The sequence below is a fragment of the Acipenser ruthenus genome, chromosome 8 (genome assembly GCF_902713425.1).
Source record: "Acipenser ruthenus chromosome 8, fAciRut3.2 maternal haplotype, whole genome shotgun sequence".
Classification (NCBI taxonomy): domain Eukaryota; kingdom Metazoa; phylum Chordata; class Actinopteri; order Acipenseriformes; family Acipenseridae; genus Acipenser; species Acipenser ruthenus.
Window position 1 is genome coordinate 33,987,555 of NC_081196.1, and position 20,909 is coordinate 34,008,463.

Genomic DNA, 20,909 nt, shown 5'->3' on the forward strand with positions numbered 1-20,909 from the left:
GTGTTTTCTGCATTCTTAATGGAAGGGTACTCCTTTGCACACACATATTGCCTACTGTACTGGTCTAGTCTCCAATCAGCAGCAATATGGCAAATGAAAAATCATCAGAGCATAAGAAAAATTTACAAAAGGGAGGGGGTCATTTGGCCCATTGATTTGCCATTTTCAACATTTTAACTGACACTCTGACAGACCTTAATTCAAATCTCATCCCAGCCTCAGGGCCTCACAGCAGTAACACATTTCCAGTTTGAGTCAACACTGTTTCCCTGTTTAACAGGTATATCCGCTGTCCTGCATGGAGATGAGCTGTTCATTTCAGATTCTGTGGGTATCTGGGGTGTGTCTCCTGAGAACCTGGACAACCCTCATCTGATTCATCAGAGCCCTCAAGACCCCATCAGTGACATATCCATAGACTGGCTCTACAGAAAACTGTACTTCGTGGTCAATCAACAGGTAGGCATAGCCCTGTGCTAGCCAGGTACACTAGAGGGGAATACATGGATATCTACTGAATGAGCTTCTTTTATGAACTGGTCATTCTTACAGTGTGTGAAGGGCTTTTCTTTTTAATATGTTAATATCTACCTTTACTGGCTTCTAAATGTGTGATACACGCACGATATACTACGCAACACATAACTGCTGGTCCTTCATAGGAGCCTGTGGATGTTCATGGCTTGACTATGAGTTAAGGTATTGGTTTTTTTAATTGTTTTTTTTGCTTGTTTGTAGCATTGCCCTTTCAAAAATACTAATACAGGTACCAGTACACTAGTGCTTTGGAGTAGTTTTGCTGTAGTATTGTAGTATTGACAGCTGTGCTAGTGATTTCACTGGGGTTGAGACCATGCTCTCATTTCCGCCTCAATTTCCTGATGTGTCTGCAGAGGTGGTGTGGGCAATGGTGACTCCTGCCTCTCAAAGGCTTATTACCATGGATGTCTTCTGATTTGTGTTTGTTCTGCTTCTGTTTGAATTGTTCTCTGTACTGTCTTTTCTGTAGATTATGTTGTGTGATCTCACAGACTGTTCTGCAAAGGTAGTCGCTATCCTTCCACAACCTCCTTTTGAAATCATTGCAGATCCCCTGAACGGGTAAGTTGAAATACAATAAGGGCCAATTACATACACAACCAACCCCTTTGCCCCTATGTATCAAGTGTTTTTACTGGTGTGTGATTTACACTATTGTTTTGGTCATACATAATTTAAACAATCACTAATAAGATATATGTAGAAGATCCTAAAAGAAACTTAGTCAAGCATTAGACATAATTTTCTTCTAGTCTAAATGACTTTGGCCAAATTGAATTTACTGTTGTTTTGATTGTTTTGATAGATATCTGTTCATTGGTCTAGCAGACGGTATATACTGCATGGATCTTCCATTACAAGGCACCCTATCTCCCGAGGTAAACCCATTGAAACCAGTGGTAAAGGACACAACGCTGCTCGCCTTCCAAACTGACCCAGCTTTCAAAAGGCTGCTGTATCTGAACGGCACAAGAGGAGTGATCCATTCTGTCTTCTTGGACGGGACTGGGCTGGTCACAGAGCCCAGGCTGATGAACACTGAGTCCGGCGCAGTGACAGCGATAGCGTATGGAGCAGGTGCTTTAACTGTGACTGACGGAAGGAAGGTGTTCACTGAAGAGCTGCACGAGTCTGGCTCGACGTTGATCGAGGTGTCTGTGGATTTGTGTGATGGAAGTCAGGATTCAGATTTTGACACCTTGTTTCTGTGGGATTTGGTAACACAGCCTATACCTGTTCCACAACACCAGCCTAGGGACTTGCAAGTCCTTCTGGGAAGTGGATCAGCAGCCTTACAGTGGGGAAAACCAATGAGGGGAAGCAAAGTAGGTAGGTCATTGACATTATCAAGAATCGTTTGGTCACCAATGGCTCAACTAGTAAAGAAGCTTGCAGTGCAGGGTGATTCATTTGAGGGTGGTTCAAATCCTGCTGATGCGCTTGGCTGGGGGTCCACAGGGTGCGTTGCATTTGCTTTTTGATTCCCATAAGCTACAGTAGGGAGCAAATTGATTTGCCTTTTTAACATTATTACTGGTAACTTGTGAAGAAAATCTTTTTTTATTTTAATTAAAATTATTTCAAGTTATGCAAATATTTCATATACAGTGCTTCTGATGCACCTTTGTTGTAGGTCACATGGTCTGATTGCTGGTAGACCACTGGAGTGAGTTTGAACTAAAACACAGAAAGTGATTAGGTACCAGGAAGCAGCAATAACCTTTTCTCTATAGAGATGTATTTAAAACATCTGCATAGCACAATGTTAACATTACAAGAAATGAACCAAAATATCTTTAACAGGACAAAAAGGAAGGGGAGGGAGTAGTGGTAATGTTTCTAGTGCTAATAAGAGATAAGAAAATTGATTTAAAAACCTTAGCTATCACCTGTTTAAATCCTAGTCTGCACATCTCACACACCCAACAATTTAATGTGTTGCTCTACTTCATTAGCTATAGTATAAGCCACATTGAAGAATGCTTGTTCTATTTGAATTACATTTAGTATGGGCATTACTTGAGTTCTTGAGCTACTGTAGCATAGTGTATTGCCTACCTCTCTTTTTAATTGAGCGTTTTGAAGTTATGAACCACTGACATGAGCTAATAAGTTCTTCCACAAGCTGGGAATGCCCTGTCGGTGAGTGGCTGAGAGACTGTGAATCCGATCTGTATCCTCCAGGTCCCAGTGCGTGGGAGCAGTGGCAGTATGATGTGCAGGTTGGAGGTGATGATGGCAGCAGCAGGGTCTTTACTGGGATCAATTCCACAAGCCTGGTTGTAGAGAACTTGAAGAGCTTTGGACTGTATAGCTTCAGGGTGCGGGCCAGGTCTGCGGGCGGGGAGGGGCCCTGGACTGCACTCTTCAGAGGAACCACACTGCATTCAGGTAGTCAGCACGGAGACACTCACACAGGACAGGACAGGACAAGGGCTGCTGGAATGGAACTAATAGTTTTAGGTTTTACTTAGAATAAAAAAATATGCTTTTTATTCCAAGCACATCTTACATCTTAGTTTTATTTCAGACCAGCTATTTTTCCCATACTAAATAGTTATCAGTGGCACTGCAGTGCTTCTTAGGTTTGTACAAGGTAGGCCAAAAATAGGATAACCAGGGTCCCTCCCCCCCCTCATATAAAAATACTTCAAACTAAAAACTAGTTTCAAAGAATATACATAGTTTGTACAGCAATATACGCTACATTTACATGTGTTGTTTTGTTTAGTCTTAAAAACAGCCAATTCCAAACCATAACGTGTTCTTGCATTTGAAGGTGAACCCCCTCATTTTCTGGCTGGAGGCATCAATGGAACTTGGAAAATACATTTAGACAGATTTGTCTATGAAATGATTCTGCCTCCAATTCAGAATGCTATAGGTAAGTTGAAAGTCGTTTTTACCACATGGGGGTTTTGATTAAAATAAGGTGTGTTTGGCAATTCACCAAGCTCAGAAAGATCCCTTTGGGATTATGTTTCTATCACCATGTGCTGAAGATTAGGTGTCTGCTTTTATAAACCATCAGAATGGACAATCACCTTTATATTGTTACTGGAAGCCACTGGTGACTGATAGGGGGAAGAGGATTTGCACAGTAATGCAAAACACCTACATGTACAGTAACTGAATGTAGTTACTGAGCACAGGGAATGGCATTGTTAGCCAAGTATTGTGAAACAGGATGCTTTTTTAACTGGTACTTAGGGTGTGGCCACATTATTAGAAACAGCCTTCCAAAAAACACAAATCTTCATTGGTTATTGTTTGACTGCGTTTCAACAGATGTGTTGCAAAATGGGGAATAACCTGATGTGTAAAATTGGATGGCTGATGGTTTGACACTTGCCAGCAGCTGTTTAGTACATTGGGCTCTCACTCTTTTTAGATAGCTGGAACGGTGTTCACACTGAGTGCAGGGGAAACTCTGGTCAGCCTCCTTCACAGCTGCTGGGAGAGCTGACTGAAGCAGCTGCTATCGTGTGTTTGTACCTACAGTACCACCCTCTTGTAGCCATTACGCATACACAAACCTCACCACGCTTTGTAGACCTAGCTTCTGCTTTGAGAAATGTTACTGGCAAACCCGTAACCCCCACATGGATTTGACAGCTGCTAAATTCAGCAGTTTTATGGGTCTATACATAGACAGACTAGTTCTGTCAAAAGTGTTTCCTGATTTTTTTTTTAATTCCTTGTAAATGCTAGGCTTAGACAGAGGCGGATTAAGAATTATTGGGGCTCTGGGCACACTGAACATTCCCCCCCACGCCCCCCCCCCCCCCTCGCACGCATTATGACAGCCAAGAAATCTTTCAGCGAAAAATGTCTTATGTATATATAAACACTTTGATATTATAGTCATATTATAATATAGTATTTTGATCCAGCAGTTTTATGCAGTTGTTCTGTGTTATGGTGAGTTTTACCAGGGGCCCTCTATTTGCCTGTGAATCCGCCTCTGGGCTTAGGAACAGCACCTTACAAAAAAATACAAACTGGCTCAATGTATCTAATCTCCCATTCATGTGCATACTTTGGTTTTCGCTTAATTTTCTTTTTAATATCTCAATGACATGGGTTTATCAATAACTCCCATACAGATTTTGACTGGATTAATGGCTCTCTCTACTGGGTGAACGCAAGTGGTGTCGCTCATGTTACCAGAATGCATGGTTCTGATTCAAAGACTGTTGTACTGCATGGTGTCCAGGAGGTGGCAGCACTGGCTGTAGATTGGATTGGCAACACTCTGTACTGGGCAGACAGGAAGACCAACTGGGTAAGTACTGACAACTGAGAGCAGAGTGGAAAAAAGGCTTTAATCTGCAGCAGTTAACAACAGTTAACTCCTGCAGATGAAGCTGTTAAAATACGTCTGTTGTACTGTGTTCCATATATTGTTGTTACACTCTGTTCAGTTATCAATGAAGTTATGTGCAACAATGCAAGTACTTGTCATGAGTGCATTTTAACATTATTTTAGTTGCTGTAACGTAGGTAGTTTTTGTTATTGTCTTTTGATACCGTACATACATGCCAACAGTCCCTATATGGTCGGGACAGTCCCGATTTCCTAGCAAATGTCCTGCGTCACAATGCATAGGAAGAAAGTACCGATATTTACCCATAGAAAAAAATTAATTTATTGTGTAGAATTAGTGAAGACCACACACTGTGCTCTTCGTGTGGCTGACACATCTGCTGATCACTAACTTATACAAAGGTAAGAACACTTCATTATGTCTATTTTTACTGTCATGATGGTCGTGTGGTGTTGAGTTGGGGGGATATGTCTATTATATGATAATATATATGATCAGAGTCCTACTGAACATTTTCCAAATGTTGGCAAGTATGACCGTATCCATTAAAAATAACTGCAATTGTTCTGCATGATGGCAGATTTGGCATATGTGTGATTCCTAAAGATTTTTTAGCAGTTGATTCAGTATAAATAAGTAACTCAGTGATTCTCTTAACTGTTTACATTGTGTACTACAGATGTATGCCACTACCAGGATGTTTTGTTGTTTGTCTATTGTATCCCCCCCCACTGGAAATTTGACAAATCGCACCCTGTCTATAGCCATAGTCAGACTGCCACTCTGAAGCCAGCAAAGGTAATAGGACAGTGCTGTCCCTGATATTAACTAGTAGGCTGGCCAAACAATGAAAATCTGCTTCGAACATTTTTTCATGATGTTTTTTGTTACAAGTAATGACCCATGTTGAATCATTGCACTATATGGTACTCATCAAGATAAGGATGGGTGACATAGGGTCAAATTGTTTTTTTGTTTGTTTTTTGCTCTATTAATTATCAATAACACCTAGGGTTTAATAATAAAAAATCAAAAAATCAAAACTTTTATAATTATGGTAAGTAGATTAAGGTCACAGTCGCACACATAATGTAGACAATTACATTGAAATGTATAGCAATTCTAATGGCGTTTTTCTCAAAACAAGCTAAACATGTTTATTATCCGTTTTAATTAAATCCTGGGAGTTGTAGATAATTATTAGAGAAAAAAATCCCAAATTGGCCAATTTTGACCCAACATTTTTACCAAAAATAGCAAATTCAGAAGTGTCATCCATCCTTATCTTGATGAGTAGCCAATAGTGCAATGATTCAGCAAGTCATTGCTTGTAAAAATGCCATCAACATGTTTTTTAAGGTTTTGGCCAGTCTACTATAACTACATTTACTGTGACACACTTATGTCAAACAAGGACATAATATAATAACCTGTTCTGTTTAGTTTCAAAATAAAACCACATACATACATACTCTGCTATTGTTTTGGATCCCAGTGAGCCTCGCTGTATGTCACTGTATGTTACAGGGTTCATATATGTCACAGTATGTCACTTCTTCCATCAGAGAGATAAATGGGATACATTTCTAATTGTTTCAAATGTAACAACAGATTTCCTCCCCTCTGTAAGGTAAAGGGTCTTGTCTGTGTCCTGTGTCTAGGTGTTGAGGAGGTCTGTGGTTGGCAGCCTGACTGAGAATGTGGCGCTGGCTGCCGGCAGGGTTATTGACCTGCAGCTGGACCCCCTGGCAGGCTTTGTGTATTGGATCACAGCTCACACAGTGGAGGGTGCTCATCTGAATGGGGACCGCCCCGACGTCCTGCTGGAGCTGCCCAGCTTCTCTGGTAAACAGGTGAGAAACTCACTCCAGGGAGAGCAAGGGTGTAATATGGAGGAAAGAGTTGTTCAGTAGTGTATCTATAGAGTTAAGAAATGTGTTAGGAATTATAAGTTGAACTGAACAGTGGTCAGGAGCATTGAAAGGGGTATTTAACATTATACTTGTTTTACTTCAAAAACACTCAAGATAAAACTTACAAGGATCCAAGTGTTTTTTTCTTCTTACTGGACCTTCAAAAATCATATGATCTTGTAATCTCTCAACTCCACCTATACAACACAGATTCAAATGAAACTGGCTACATTTAAAACAGCATTTGTAACCAAGACTGATAACTAAAAAGAGTGATATGGAAAGAAAGGAGTAAGTTCACTTTAGTTTGTGTGTGCTGTTTTTCCTCTTCTTTAGATCATGGGTTTATCTGTGGACTTTGACCACAGAGTGTTCTACTGGGTGACACAGGACAGCAATACCTTTGAGATCTATCAAGCGGATCTATTGCACACTGGGTAAGAGCTTGAATAGCCTGCTTGTCTCCGCTAGAAAAACAGCACTCATCAGATTCTCTTAGTAGTGTCACTTGTGTCACCTATGATTGCAATTTCAAAGTCCCTTCCTGTCTTTACAGGAATTAAGTGATAAATGTATAATGGATATAATTAATACAGTATTACTTTGAATTAACGCTGCAGGGTTTATTTTAAATTGTGAAAACGGCTGCACTGCTTATTCAAGGGGGGCAGTAATTAGAATTACTAAGCTACTACTAGGCTCCGTGGTTTTTACGGTATTTGAGGGAGACGTACATTGAAGTTTATTTCTGCAGATACAACTTGATCAAGAGGGCAAAGAAGTCCTACAGCTTAGCTTTTAAACTGAAATCTGTTGAGCTTGCAGATCAGAAAGGCAAAAAAAATGTACGTTTCATTATTGAGAGCGACATTCATTCGAGGGTGGCGTCTAGTCTATGGCGGTGTCTTTTACAAATCTGATCAAGCAGTTTATCAAAGACTGTAAGGAAAGTATGTAAGGATTAAATACATAGATTTATTGATGTTGTTATTCCCTTATATAAGTTTTCCATAGTAAAAGCATAGCCAAGAGTAATAAAGTAAAGTAAAAGCAGTGCTGCGTACAAAAGTATTGTAAAGACCAGAGAGGTTTGGTAAAGCATAAACCATAAAAGCAAAGGCTGTGCCAATTTACAGTAGTACTGTAAACTTTTATAAGGGGTGATGTTGAGGTGTGTTAGTACCCTTACCGTTAGCACGGTGGATTGGCCTCCAGTCTGCTGTGCCTAAAGAGCTGCAACTATATACAACTGACATTAGCACAGAGTCTCTGAAGCATTGCTATCTTGTATGTGTTATTGTCCTAGGCAGAGTAGCAGCGTGAATCCTGTGAAGATCTTCTCCTCAGCTAGCATGCGCATCTCCAGGCCTGCTTTGCAGTACTGCTGCGGCAGGCTGGTCTGGATCAATCAGGAGGGATCACTGCAGCTCATGGAAGTGGGGTTGAAGCAGGGCCTCGTTGTCTCTCCTGCGGTGAGGGTCTCCGCTTTCACGGTGGTGCAGCAGAAGCCTCTGCCAGGTCAGTTGAAGTTGAACACTACCACCCACATGTTAAGCCTGGGTTCAGTACCTTTACCATGAGAGAGCCAGTGCTGGCTGGGATTGGCCTGCTCTTCCCAGTGGGTGGCAGTGAGTTGTATAACAACTATAAATCAAAGAATCAATGGCATTTCATTTTTAAGTATTAAATTGAAGTATTTTCCATCTTCACATGTTTTATTTGTTAAGACTATGATAAATTAGAACCTGTGGAAATAAATATAGGGTGTTCTTTCCACACGGTTGCAGCACCTTCTCAAACTGATACTGCTTGTATTTGGGGTGATCTATACAGTACCAGTACTGCAAACCTAAGTGGATTTATCCCGTCCATTTCTCATTGTGCCTGTGCCGTGTTCCTTTCCTAGCTGGTTCCTCTGCCCCTCTGCAAGTTATTCCCACACCTGTTCCAGAATCCTCTTTTCAAATAAATGGAAACACTTCGGAGTTGTGTGTGTCCTGGGAAAAGTCTGGAAACGTGAACCACGGAAATGTGAGCTACCTGTTTGAATCCCGAACACTTGCTGTGTTTAAGGTTAGTGTTGTATTGTGTGAAACGCAGAAGGGATTTTATTTACATAGGTATAAGCCAAGTAGACGCTGAAGAAGGCACAAGCGTGACTGAGAGTTTTGAAGTAACTTTTGATACAGCTTGTTAGCAATCCATGGAGTTAACCTGTGAAGTAAACCACAAGTATGGCTTCTGCTTCGAAACATTAATGCATGTAGGATTTTGTCTCTTGTAGGCCCTATTCACAAATATGACCCATTATTAAAGTCTGTTTCAATGGTAAAATACAGCAGTTTGTTATTGGCTTAAGGCATGAAATATCAGTTTAAGATTTACGCTGATTTTCCGGCAGGTATGCTTTGTGGATTTTTAATGCAAAATCTGTGAAAATGTCTTCAACAAAATGTTATGTTTTACAGTAACCACAAGGCTTTGTGAATTGAACTGTAAGTTTCCTATCAAGTGAGTCCAAATAAAATAAAACATGGTTTTCCAATAGTACTTCATGGCTGGCACACCTATTCCAGTGTGAGCATTAAACGTGATTGCCAGGCATTCTGTGTCTTGGAGTGGATCTGCAGTGACTCATCCGCAACACACGCACAGCAGGATAGTGCATTGAGCTTCAGGGGTTTACAGCCAGACTCCTTCACTGCAGATGTTCGCAGCGGGGATGTACCTGACCCCCCTCAACATTTAGGGAACAGTGTTCTTAAAAGATGAACAGCGTTTAATGTCCCAAAGCCTGTTGCCATTAATCATTTTTTCATTACAAACCAGTTGGAAGGCAGTGAAATGGGAATTTGTTAAGACTGTATTGAAGCAGGAATGAGATGTGGCCCCTCAGCTGGGGGTGCTTGAGGTTCATACCCGGCCAGCTATAGATGTGAGTAGCCCAGGACCCCATGGGACGTGTTGTATTTTGAGAGGGGCCACACTACACAAATCAATCTGTCAGACACACCGTCTCTCAGTTCAGTGACATGCACCCCATTAACCCTCACAATATGGGGATTGCTGTGTCTGAAACACATTCCTGATTACATTGTAGAGCTTTAGGCAGTCAGCCTTTTTTTTGCCGACTAAAGCAGAGGATTTCTGTAGAAGCTGCTTTGATTGAAAGCCTTTTGTAGAATTTCAGCATTAATCCAGATATTCATATCGAGGTGTGTATAAATTACTGTACTGTTGATTACTGCTTCACTTGATGATTCATGTTAAAGCAACTAAATCAATCAGCAAATGTGCCTCCATCACAACCCGAGAATGCACTATTTCTGTGGGTATTTTGAAAGAATGTTCACCATATCTTGTAAAATATAAGGTTATAAGATTTTTTTGTGGTAACCCAAAAATGGATGAATATATATATTTTACAAGCTTTTGCTACCAAGACTGTGACTTATTTACATATTAGGATTTATTTAAAGAAGTTTATTGAATAACATAGTTTGATATTCATGAAACTTTCCTAGAGTTCCTAAAAATTCTTCTCAATCTGTATGTTTTTTGTGATTTCGTTTTTTGTATCATTTCGTGATTTCAAGCTTTAAACTTCAGTAAAGAGTTGACAAGTGCAGCACAACTGTAAATCTCGCCTACTTGTATTATTGTGATTATATTTTAGGAACTCAGTGTACCTTTCTACTGTCTGAGGGACCTGACACCTTTCCTAGAATTTGATGTAATTGTGAAGCCATACACCTACTGGGGATCTGCAGCTAAAACAGCTGCCTCCCTCCGTACCCCAGAAGCTGGTATGTATTAAGAAAAACCTGCATGCATCAGTGTTTGCAATGATATTATAACTAGCTTGATGGAATGAGGATTTGTCACACTATACAACAAAAATCACATCCCAGTGGTCATCCCTGGTACTAAAAGAAAAGTAATACAATTAGACCAAACTTTGGCTGAGAAGTTGTTTTCAGTTGTTATAAAAACTGTATATTTTTAGTACTATGCCTCACCCTAACTTGTACCCCAACTTGTACCCTGCTCAATCTGTTGATGTGAATGCTGCTCTTCATTGATTCAGTTGTCTGGTGCTAGTCAAGTTGAAGCTCCATGGAATGTGCTTGACCCCTGTCTTAGGACAGGGTTACCCCCATGTTTTCAGCAGAAATATATATGTTCACACAGGCGAGAAGTGAAGCCAAAAGCCTTGAGCTTGTTACAGTTACACATATCGGGCCTCATTTACAAAAGTGCACTAAATGTAGCACATTAAGTTGTCAGCCTAACGTGCACAATAAATCTAAACTTACTGTCCCATTTACTAACAGAGAACGCATTAATTAATGTGCACAATATTAGACTAATTTACATACCATACCTTGCACACTACATGTATTGTGAGCAATAATTTAATGTGCACGATAATGTCCAAGACTTACCCGTGACCACTGTGATATAAAAAGCCCCAGCAGTCCAGGCGTAGCTTTTGATCAGTGGCTTACTGTGAAAGGTGGATGTGGTTTACATTGACCGAAAATGAGCGATCAACAGACGCAGCCCTCCACAGGGGACAGGCAGAGGCAAACTAAAACTGCACGCAGGGGACTTAGAAATTCTAGTGAAGGAGGTTGTTTTAAATTATATTACCTTGTTTGGTCCAGTGTTTTATTTAACCACTCTATCATGTGTACCAATGGAATAAACTATAAAATAATAAGAAATTATAACATAATTCAAGTTTATTCACGCTTAATACAATCTGTTTTTTACAGGCAATTTTCACTGCTCTATATGAAAACTTTAATGCACGTAATGCCTCCATGATTCCAGATAGGTTTCAGCCCTGAAAAATTTAAATAGGGCGCTGTAGCAGGGAGATTGCCCTGCACGTGTGTATTTAGTGTGGATATAATTTGTATGGGGAAATGGGTTTATTGTGTGTCGTTTTGGAGTTGATTTGTTTAATTGAATTATTGTTTGTTTAATTGAATTATTGAGACTGAGACTATTGCTGCCTGCTAGGTTTGGTTGAGGGGAAGGGCAGCAAGTGATTGGCTGTGCTGGACCTCAATCAGCAGGTGGACGGGTCTTGACCGAGTGTCCGTCAGTTCAAAAGCATCTGCGGGAGATGGTTCGGGGCGACTGTAACGCCATGCCAGAGGGGAGCGGCGTATACTCGAGAGGAGAGGGTCCGTTCTGCAGGAACGACTGCTACGCAACCCTGAGACTGCAAGCGGTGCTTGTGAAGGCAATGCCCAGCCAAGGCCGTATGAAGCAGCACTAGTCGTTGTATGAATACCGGCTCATGAGTAGGTTAGTTAGGGGATTGTGATCCCATGTGATGTATAGCGAGGGTTACGTAGTGCAGCCGGTTCCTGCAGCAGGACTCCTCGTTTTAAGGCTAACGCTCGTCCTCTGGGGCACCTTTTATTTGTAGTTTTTTATATTGTGTTTTATTTTGCCTTTTGTACAGCTTGCTGTATGTGTCCTCTGTGCGTTACCATGGCTGGTAACGTCACATGACCACCTTTACTTTCTTTTCTGTTTGTATTAATAAATCCTGCGCGCCTGTGCCGGCGTTTCAACTCCACCCCCAGTTGTCTCTCTGTACTTTGTAAACAGCGGCTGTCCACGCACGTGACGTAAGACCCGGTCACAGGCGCCTATCAGTGGCTAAAGCCTGGTTTCCAAACTAACTAATTATTGCTCACTTTAAGGTGCATACTATGATTATCGTCCTTTAGTAAATACGGTGTGAATAAAGCTCATCACATTATTCAGAGTGGGGTGTCTCATTTAAATGCATTATCATGCATTACCATACAAATCACATATTCATTCTGATTACCATAGTGTGGCACAATAAAATCAGTGTGCGCCATATTATGTCCACTATTTTGCACAATAATGAATACAATTACAAAAGTAAATACGGAAGTCATGAACGTGCACACTAATTGCAGTTATGGTGCACCATAATATTTAGTGCACTTTCGTAAATGAGGCCCATCGTTTAGTAGTAAATTGGTGTTCTTCTGTAATAAAAGTGCAGTATACCATGGTAAAAGCACAGCAAAGTGTAGATCATCATATCGAAAGCCTGGTAAATAACAGACAAATGGTATGTCAGACGGTACAGTGAACAAGTTGAAGTGGCAAGCAGAATTACGTCTACCCACAGCCTGTAATTTCAATTTCATTAGTGTTTAGCCAATCAGATGTTCGTGCGGCAGAGTGGAGACCATTCAGAATACTCATGCATTAGATAGAACCGACAGCTGCCCCCACCTACAGCCTGTCAGATTAGTGCTACTTAGGGCTACTACTCAGTCGTGGGCTGTGTTACAAAACCCAACAATGCTGCAAGTGGCAGCATTCAAGCACAAAGCTCCCATCCATAAACATGGCAATGGGTTCCTCCCGATTCCTAGTGCTGCACCCACTTTGAGATATTATTTTATCCTCAATTGCTTTTGAACCTTACAGCAGACAGCCAAGAGTTAAAACATACTGTCAGCTAAGAGTTAAAACTATCGTTGCATGAAAAAAAAATTACACAGTTACACAATACAGTATGATTTTCAGTGTTTTACTTTTTTGTTAGGGTGGTAGTGAAAAATGATGGCAAACTGCCACATGACTGTGCGAGTGTTCGACTGTGAACTAATATATTGTCTTAAATTGTATTGTGTTCTTCTGCAGCACCCTCTGCTCCAGTCAGTGCCAGGGTGTTTGTGAGTCAGTGGCCATGCTTCCCTGCAAACATAGCAGAGACGGAGGTGGAGTTTCGATGGGGCCCTCCCACTCAGCCCAACGGGGTCGTGAGGGGCTACAGCCTGTACTACAGCACTGGGAACTGTTCACAGGGAGGCCTTGATATCCAAAAGGCCTCCTCACAAACTCTACCAGCTAGTGGCACCAGCTTCAGCATTAAACACACCGGAGCAAACCTGCAATGGCACTATTGCTTTCAGGTTAGCAGCTTTCTATATATTTTGTACTGTAAATTTGTATCAGATTTTATTAATTAACAACAGCTTGATATTGATGAATCTGTAAAGAGGCCAAGAACAGGATAGAAATAAAAAAACATCAATAAAGGTTAATAAAAAACATTAATAAAGACATTGTGAAAACATGAGTTAAAAGCTTTGTAAATAGAGCCTGATATAAAGAATAATATACATTTAATTATACATAAGGGTTGTAATTAAATCAAAGGGTTCTGGTAACAAACATGGAACATAAAAGTACAGTTTATTGACTTCAGCAGTAGACCATCTGCAAAGCCTCAGATTTGAGTCCTTCGCCAGCTGCCAGTGAGTAATCTGTTTGAAGGGGTGAACTGCACCAGCATTAGCAATGATTCAGATATAAGTTGGTAGAGTGATATCATTGGTTAGCTAAGGAATCCCTTATATTATTTACTTTAGGTATCTGCCTTTACAAGTGCTGGCTTTGGTGAGAGAACAGGTGTTGTGATGGCAAGTGCAGGTAAGTAAAGTTCCAGTCATATCAAGAATCAGCAGCTCTGAGAGCTTGGGAGTGTAAGACTTTCTGTACTGCATATATATTTCAGCAAAACATAATTTTGACATATTTTTGCCTGTAATTGGTAAATGTTTGTTTACTTAGCGTCGCCCACCTAGTGTAAACATGAAGCTTTTTTTTGTTTTGTTTTTTAACTGAAAAAAAAATGTAAATGTGTAATACAAAGTGTTCAATCAAAAATAATAAACCATTTCTTTCCGTGACTCATGCTGTACTGTAATCCCACTTAAGCTTTGTTGTTAATAAAACAGCGAGTGTTTTTTTTAAGCAGGGTCGGCACCAGCTCCCTACCTGCTGGCTGTGAGAGATGGCCGTGCTCACCTGCTGGATGTGGACACTGATCAGACAGTGCTGACGCTGCCTGTGTCGGCTGTCATTGACCTGGGCTACATGGTACAGTCACGGCAGCTGTTTTACTTGACTGAGAATTCAATTGTGAGCACTGGACTGGACGGAGGCAATAAAACCCAGGTGTGTCTCCTTATGAGAGCTTCCTTTATTGATGGATCAGGTGTGGTAAAGAGCTAGTAGCTTCAGATATCATTTTAATTTACATGTATCTTACTATTTTATGGTGTAAAAGCCAGGTAAAGAGGTGATACAAACTCGGTGTTGAGCAACAGAACCCAGAACTGCTCAGAGTGATTGTAAACAAGGGGAACAAAGCAATTCAAACACTACTTTCACTCTTCAAGGAAATGCAATTTACAAGATTATTGAAGTCGATCTAAAATTAATTGCAAGTTCTACTTAGTTACATAAAGAAATATAAAGCATTATGTGTAGTGTGTACTTTTTATACAGTCATATTCCTTGTTTCCATGATTCTCAAAGTTTTTTTTTTTTTATTTGTATTATCACCTTTTTAGAATGACTACCTCCTTCAGTACGACTGTGTCCCAAATGTAATGTTTGAGCTGTTCTGGTTGGGTAACTTTATTGGGTACATTTTTTCTGTAGCGTGCTAATGAGTGAAGAGTTTTGCAGCAGAAAGGGTAGTATCAATGTAAAACAGGTAAACAGAGAGCCCGATGTAATGAGACATTTTGTAACTTACACATTGTCTAATAGCTGACTGACAGGAGCCTGCCTGGGGTTCCTAGAGCTCTCGCAGTGGACTGGATGGGGAGAAGGCTGTACGTGCTATCAGGGGATCCAGACAGTTCAGACAGTACCATATACCTGCTGGATCTCGAGCAACAGGACAGGAAGCTACACAAACTGCTTCACATCAGCAAGGAGATCTGTTCCTTCTCAGTGTACCCCAAGGAAAGGTATGCAGCTGCAAAATAGCAATGCCTTTTATATATGTGTTTTTTTTTTTAATAATTTAGTCGTTGCCAATTATTTTTTATTATTTTCTCCACAATTTGAAATGGCCAATTATTTTTAGGTTCAGCTCACTGCTACCACCCCTGCGCTGACTCAGGAGGGCGAAGACAAACACGCGCTGTCCGCCGAAGCGTGTGCCGTCAGCCAACCGCTTTTTTTCACACTGCGGACTCATCATGCAGCCACCCAAGAGCTACAGCGTCGGAGGACAACGCAGCTCTCGGGCAGCGTAAAGGGAAGCTCGCAGGCGCCCAGCCAGACTACAGGGGTCGCTGGTGCGTGGTGAGCCGAGGACACCCTGGCCGACCTAACCCTCCCTCCCCCCGGGCAGCACGCGGCCAATTGAGCGCCGCCCCCTGGAAGCTCCCGTCCTTGGTCGGCAAAGGAATAGCCTGGACTCGAACTTGCGAAGTCCAGACTATAGGGCACATCCAGTAAAGGCGCTCCACGTGGAGTGCAGGATGCGCCACTCGGGAGCCCATACGTGGTTTTTATATATATATATATATATCACACATACATATATATATAGAGAGAGAGAGAGCCCTTGACCTTTCATACTACAACGCCTAAAAAACTCAACGCTACAATAATAATAATAATAATAATATTAATAATAATAATAATAATAATAATAATAATAATAATAATAATAATGATAATAATAATAATGTGACTTGACAATTATGTGTTAATGATTAGGAAATGTATTATTCATTTTAATATAAGACACTGATCAAATTAAAATACAAATGAAACTTGTATAAATGTGCACTTACCGTGCTCAAGTCTGGAAGAGCAGCAGAATTCAGATAATGCAGTATAACATTCAATGCTGCCAAAGTAGTTTCGGCGCTTAACAGCTTTACTGATTTTTTCCCCCCTGACATTCTGGATTATCAGAAGAAAGATTTTCGCTCTTTTTGAAGGCTTCAACCAAACTTATTTGCTTCCGTTTGCTCATTTATACCACTAAATAAATAGTACAATCCTATAGGCTTAAAATGTCTGTTTGGCTTCAACTGAATCGCACAGGATTATACGCGAGTCCATACTTATGAAGCCGAAATTTTGCAAACCAATGGCACGCACTGTGCGTACGACTGCGGGTGCCAATGGTTACAGTGACGATTTATAGTTCGTAAGAATTGGAGCTGATAAACGGAGACAAGACTTTAAAGTAAAATAAGAACAATCTTATAAGAAAAAAATCTTAATATAACTAGGCATGCTACTTTTCGATATTAATTCGGCAAAGCTTGTTAAAGATCGAATTCCCCAAAAGTATGAGTTCGACTGAAATAAATTTAGATAAACGTCGGTAAAGCCACTCACTATTTTTTATTTTCTTACCAAAAATCATCATTTAGAAATCATCTATAGTTTGTGTAGTTTTTATACTTGCTGTCTGTCCCGTCTCCGTTCCGCTCTGAATGGCTGGGGGTCGCTGTCAGTCATTCAAAGCGCCTACTTTGAAATTAGCGGGTTGAGGTGTCTGTAAGCGTTTGCTTTAGGTATACAGTGACAGTCGCTAGTTTGATTTGAAAATGGGGTGTAAGAGGAAAACACTTAATGAGTATTGCGCACAATCCCCTGACCGACGACTCCGCGTCAGCATAAAGCATAAAGGTCGATTTCACCCATTCTCTGTCTGAATTTAAAAATAAAGATAAAAAAGGGGAAATTCTTTCTAAAATAAACGTCGATATTAATCATTGATTTGGCAAAAATATAAAAATTGAACAGTAGCAAGCCTAAATATAACAAACAAAGCTGTGATAACAAACAAAATTATTCCATAAAATGCACTCCACCGCTCATTTGCCAAGCATTTTAAGGTGTGTCAAGCCTTAATTATATGCATGGGGAAATTGTAGGTGGGGCTCATTTGTAAATGAAGGCTGCGCAGATGTCATAACCAATAGTGCCTCCCTGTATGATAGTGTATTTTTGCTAACTGCACATACGCAGAACTTTAAAGACATGCAGAGTGGAAGAACAGGGGAGGCAGTATTCTACACTGTTTCTTGGGAAATTGAATAAACTGATATTTAGATCTATGCTGCTTTTAAATGTACATTCAATTGGAAGGTTTTTTTTCTTTAAAAAATAAATAAATAACGGACTACCTCTAATTTTCTCCGAGAGACCTCCCTCTCCTCCATGTCGTTACACACACCTTACATTAGGACTTCTGTTTTTCTGTGTTTTCGTCCGACTTTTCGCCTCATCTTTACTAATTAATTTCACAATTAACACATTTCTCAGTTTTAATTCAGAAACCAAAACACATTAAACAGTGCTCAGAGTCATTTTAAAAGGAAAGTAGTTAAACACGACAAAAACACAGAAAACCAGACACCCTCAATATATATTATTCAGTGCTAACTAACAGTTTGAAACCTATTAGTTTGTCAGATTACATTTTGAAATGAAAACAACAGATTTTTGAAGTGTTTTGATAGTTAAGACTAAATCAAAGGAGCTATTTTAGAGGTATAAAACTAACAGCTTCATAAAGGTAGGTTTATGGTGCACCTCTCGACTTACGGCAGCACTATCATACCGGGAGACAGGAGCGGATGGGTTTATTCTATCTTGTAATGCCTCCGGGAAGCACAATCGATTACAACACCGAAGACGAATAAGAATTGGTCTTATTTGGGCGCAAATAAAAAGTTAGAAAGCAGCTGTAAGGAAAGAGCATTATGGCAGCAGTCATAACATATTTCTTATGACGGAGAGTGCAGGCTCCTAACTTCCTAACAACCCTTTTTGATCTTGGTCATATTATAAACTTGGTTCATTAAGTTATCCTTTTCATTGTATATTTGGTTTTACCGGTCGTGTAATAATAGTATAATATAAAGTCAAGAAACTTAGTCAACATGGGTAATTTCTTCCTCTCCAGATGAGCTACCTGGGCTTTAGTGGGTTAAAACCTGTACATTTTATTCAGAATGCTTGACAACAGAGCAGAAGTCTCTTGATAACTGCAATGCAGCCAAGCTTTATTCCTGCTAATGTACATTCAGGATGACTAAATCTTCTTCCCAGGGGGTTGGATCATAATGTCTCTGAAGGGAAAAGCTTTGCTGTAACCTTACTTCTGACTTTGACACCTCTGTTTCCTGCCTGACCCTGTGACAAACGCAGGATCTGTGGCAGTGCAGGGAGTTGCGCTTGATTTATGATCCTGTAACACAACCAGGAGCAGTGAATCTTTATTGAAATGAGGCTGTTGTGGCCTGCAGCCTCCAGCGCTTTGAATGCTTAGCTCAGCGGGCGATTGCGGAGAGGCAATGCAATTCAGTGAAGATGAGCTGAACCTGCCCCTATCTGTAATTAGTGCAGTTTTAGCTGTTTCTGCATTTTATTTGTTATGTTCATCTAAAGCTCTACTGTCTCCATTTTCCTTTAGATGTGTATGAAGATGATTAATAAAATAATTGATCATTTTTTTTATAATAAAATATACATTTTATTTTCCTTAAAAATATGCAAAAACAACATATTTTGAAGCTGTCTGATTGGTGTATTGCAGTGGATTTTCATTATGACAGTCAAATTCATAATGTATGAATTTCTAGATATATTTAAAAACAAATATTGACAGTTTCCAATTACAACATTTGAATGGTCAATACAAATGTTAAATAATGTGTATTCGGCCATGTAAATGAATATTAAAAGATTATTTCATTTTTAAATTAGCTAGAAAACAAAAGTATAATTCCTAACGTATCACAGTTAAAAAAAAAAAAATCTCTTGGGAGTAAAATAAACCCGATACCCAATCGCCTGTTAAAGAAAGGAAGGGGTGTTATTTTCTTCACATTTAAATTAATTGAACTGGGTTATATAATCACTGAATGCCTCATCGGTGTCCTCTCCTGCCCCCAGCCTCTTGCTGTGGACACAGGGCTGCTCTGGGAACTCTTCTCTACAGGCGTACAGTTTAGTGGACAGGACGATTCGAACGCTGCTTGGCCCCGGGTCAGAGAGCCCTGCACCGCCTTGCACCTGTCCCAAGGCCGGAGCCCTGCTGACCGGCGGCCTGGCTGTGGACACTGCAGGCTCGGGGGGCGGCACGCTCTTCTTCACCACACGAGACTGGTCAGTCTGGGGGGCCGATATCACAGGTTGCAGGTGCTGGAAAGCTTTGAACTCCACTGGGGCTGAAGGTAAATGCACAAGCTGGTTTGGTTATTCAGAAAAAACTTCTGAGGAATATAAAATTATATTGTGGCTTGGCAAAGGAAAGCATGTATCCATTTGATTAACCACACATTCGGACAGATGATGTAGGGGAGAGAATAAATTGGAATAACTATATGAAATAAATGAATGATTGTTTTGGTATTTGCCTGGAAATAGCATGTTGTATTTAAATGAAAATCCAGATTTTCCGCCTGCTTCCTTCTGTTTCAAAGGATCATTGAACCGGGTGTTGCATTGCGTCCAGTGTACTAGGCAATACATTAGTTTAAGAAGTTTTCAAAGTGTTCCATCCAGTCTTTAATTATATTTTTTTTAAAGGAGAAGAAACCTGAGAAGAAAAACTTGAATTATATTTGCATTGTTTAATCTAAGAAAATCTTTATAAACGTTATTAAAAAACAGTCCTTAAAAAAGAAAGCAGTCTTAAAAACAGTCGTATACGTTGGTGAATAGGTCCCACTGTAATGAAATACGTGATTCTTTATAAGTCTAGTTGCTGAAAAGGCACTGTATTGTTGTGGTAATCTGTAATATCATATTATAATTCGCTGATTATTAGTAGATCTATTTAAAAAGCACCTGTAATGTGTTTTTCCACTAGATCTCAGGACCACCACCCTGGCTGTGGATTCAGTGGCACTGTATTGGGTGAATGAAGTTTCCGGCCAGGTGGTTATTCACAGAGCTGACAAGACATCAGGCCGGCCTCTGTCTGAACTGTATCGGCTCAAGCCTGTCAGCGTGAGGGTGTATGATGGGGCAGCACAGGTTTATCCAGGTAAAGTCTTTGAAAGACATGTGAAAGCAAACTAGTACTGTGGCTTATTAGAATCTAAGCAACAGACTTGAATGTGACATCTGCTGATATATTGATCCATTCTCCTGTTTTAACAATAAAGTGCCAAGATTTAAAAAGGAACCCCTATACAGAATCATTCTTAATATCTAAATGTAATATCTCATTTTACATATATAAATTCTTAAGAGTATTAGAACCATGGTAACCTTTGAGGGATTG

General features: G+C 40.2%; 1 protein-coding gene across 3 annotated transcripts in view; it reads left to right on the forward strand.

Moving 5' to 3' along the window:
• LOC117407157 (proto-oncogene tyrosine-protein kinase ROS-like) overlaps positions 1-20,909 on the forward strand; it is a 124,411-nt gene that overhangs the window by 17,323 nt on the left and 86,179 nt on the right. For 2 of the 3 annotated variants that reach the window (XM_034922726.2, XM_034922729.2), the window contains exons 11-27: positions 281-459; positions 1,010-1,101; positions 1,346-1,869; positions 2,725-2,931; positions 3,320-3,424; positions 4,647-4,825; positions 6,530-6,721; positions 7,118-7,218; positions 8,088-8,299; positions 8,688-8,854; positions 10,458-10,587; positions 13,490-13,761; positions 14,221-14,281; positions 14,607-14,809; positions 15,410-15,612; positions 19,574-19,854; positions 20,493-20,669. In XM_034922726.2, the coding sequence (XP_034778617.2) occupies positions 281-459; positions 1,010-1,101; positions 1,346-1,869; positions 2,725-2,931; positions 3,320-3,424; positions 4,647-4,825; positions 6,530-6,721; positions 7,118-7,218; positions 8,088-8,299; positions 8,688-8,854; positions 10,458-10,587; positions 13,490-13,761; positions 14,221-14,281; positions 14,607-14,809; positions 15,410-15,612; positions 19,574-19,854; positions 20,493-20,669 (3,285 nt within the window). The remainder of the gene's footprint in view (positions 1-280; positions 460-1,009; positions 1,102-1,345; positions 1,870-2,724; positions 2,932-3,319; positions 3,425-4,646; positions 4,826-6,529; positions 6,722-7,117; positions 7,219-8,087; positions 8,300-8,687; positions 8,855-10,457; positions 10,588-13,489; positions 13,762-14,220; positions 14,282-14,606; positions 14,810-15,409; positions 15,613-19,573; positions 19,855-20,492; positions 20,670-20,909) is intronic. The other variant, XM_034922727.2, reaches the window with a different exon arrangement.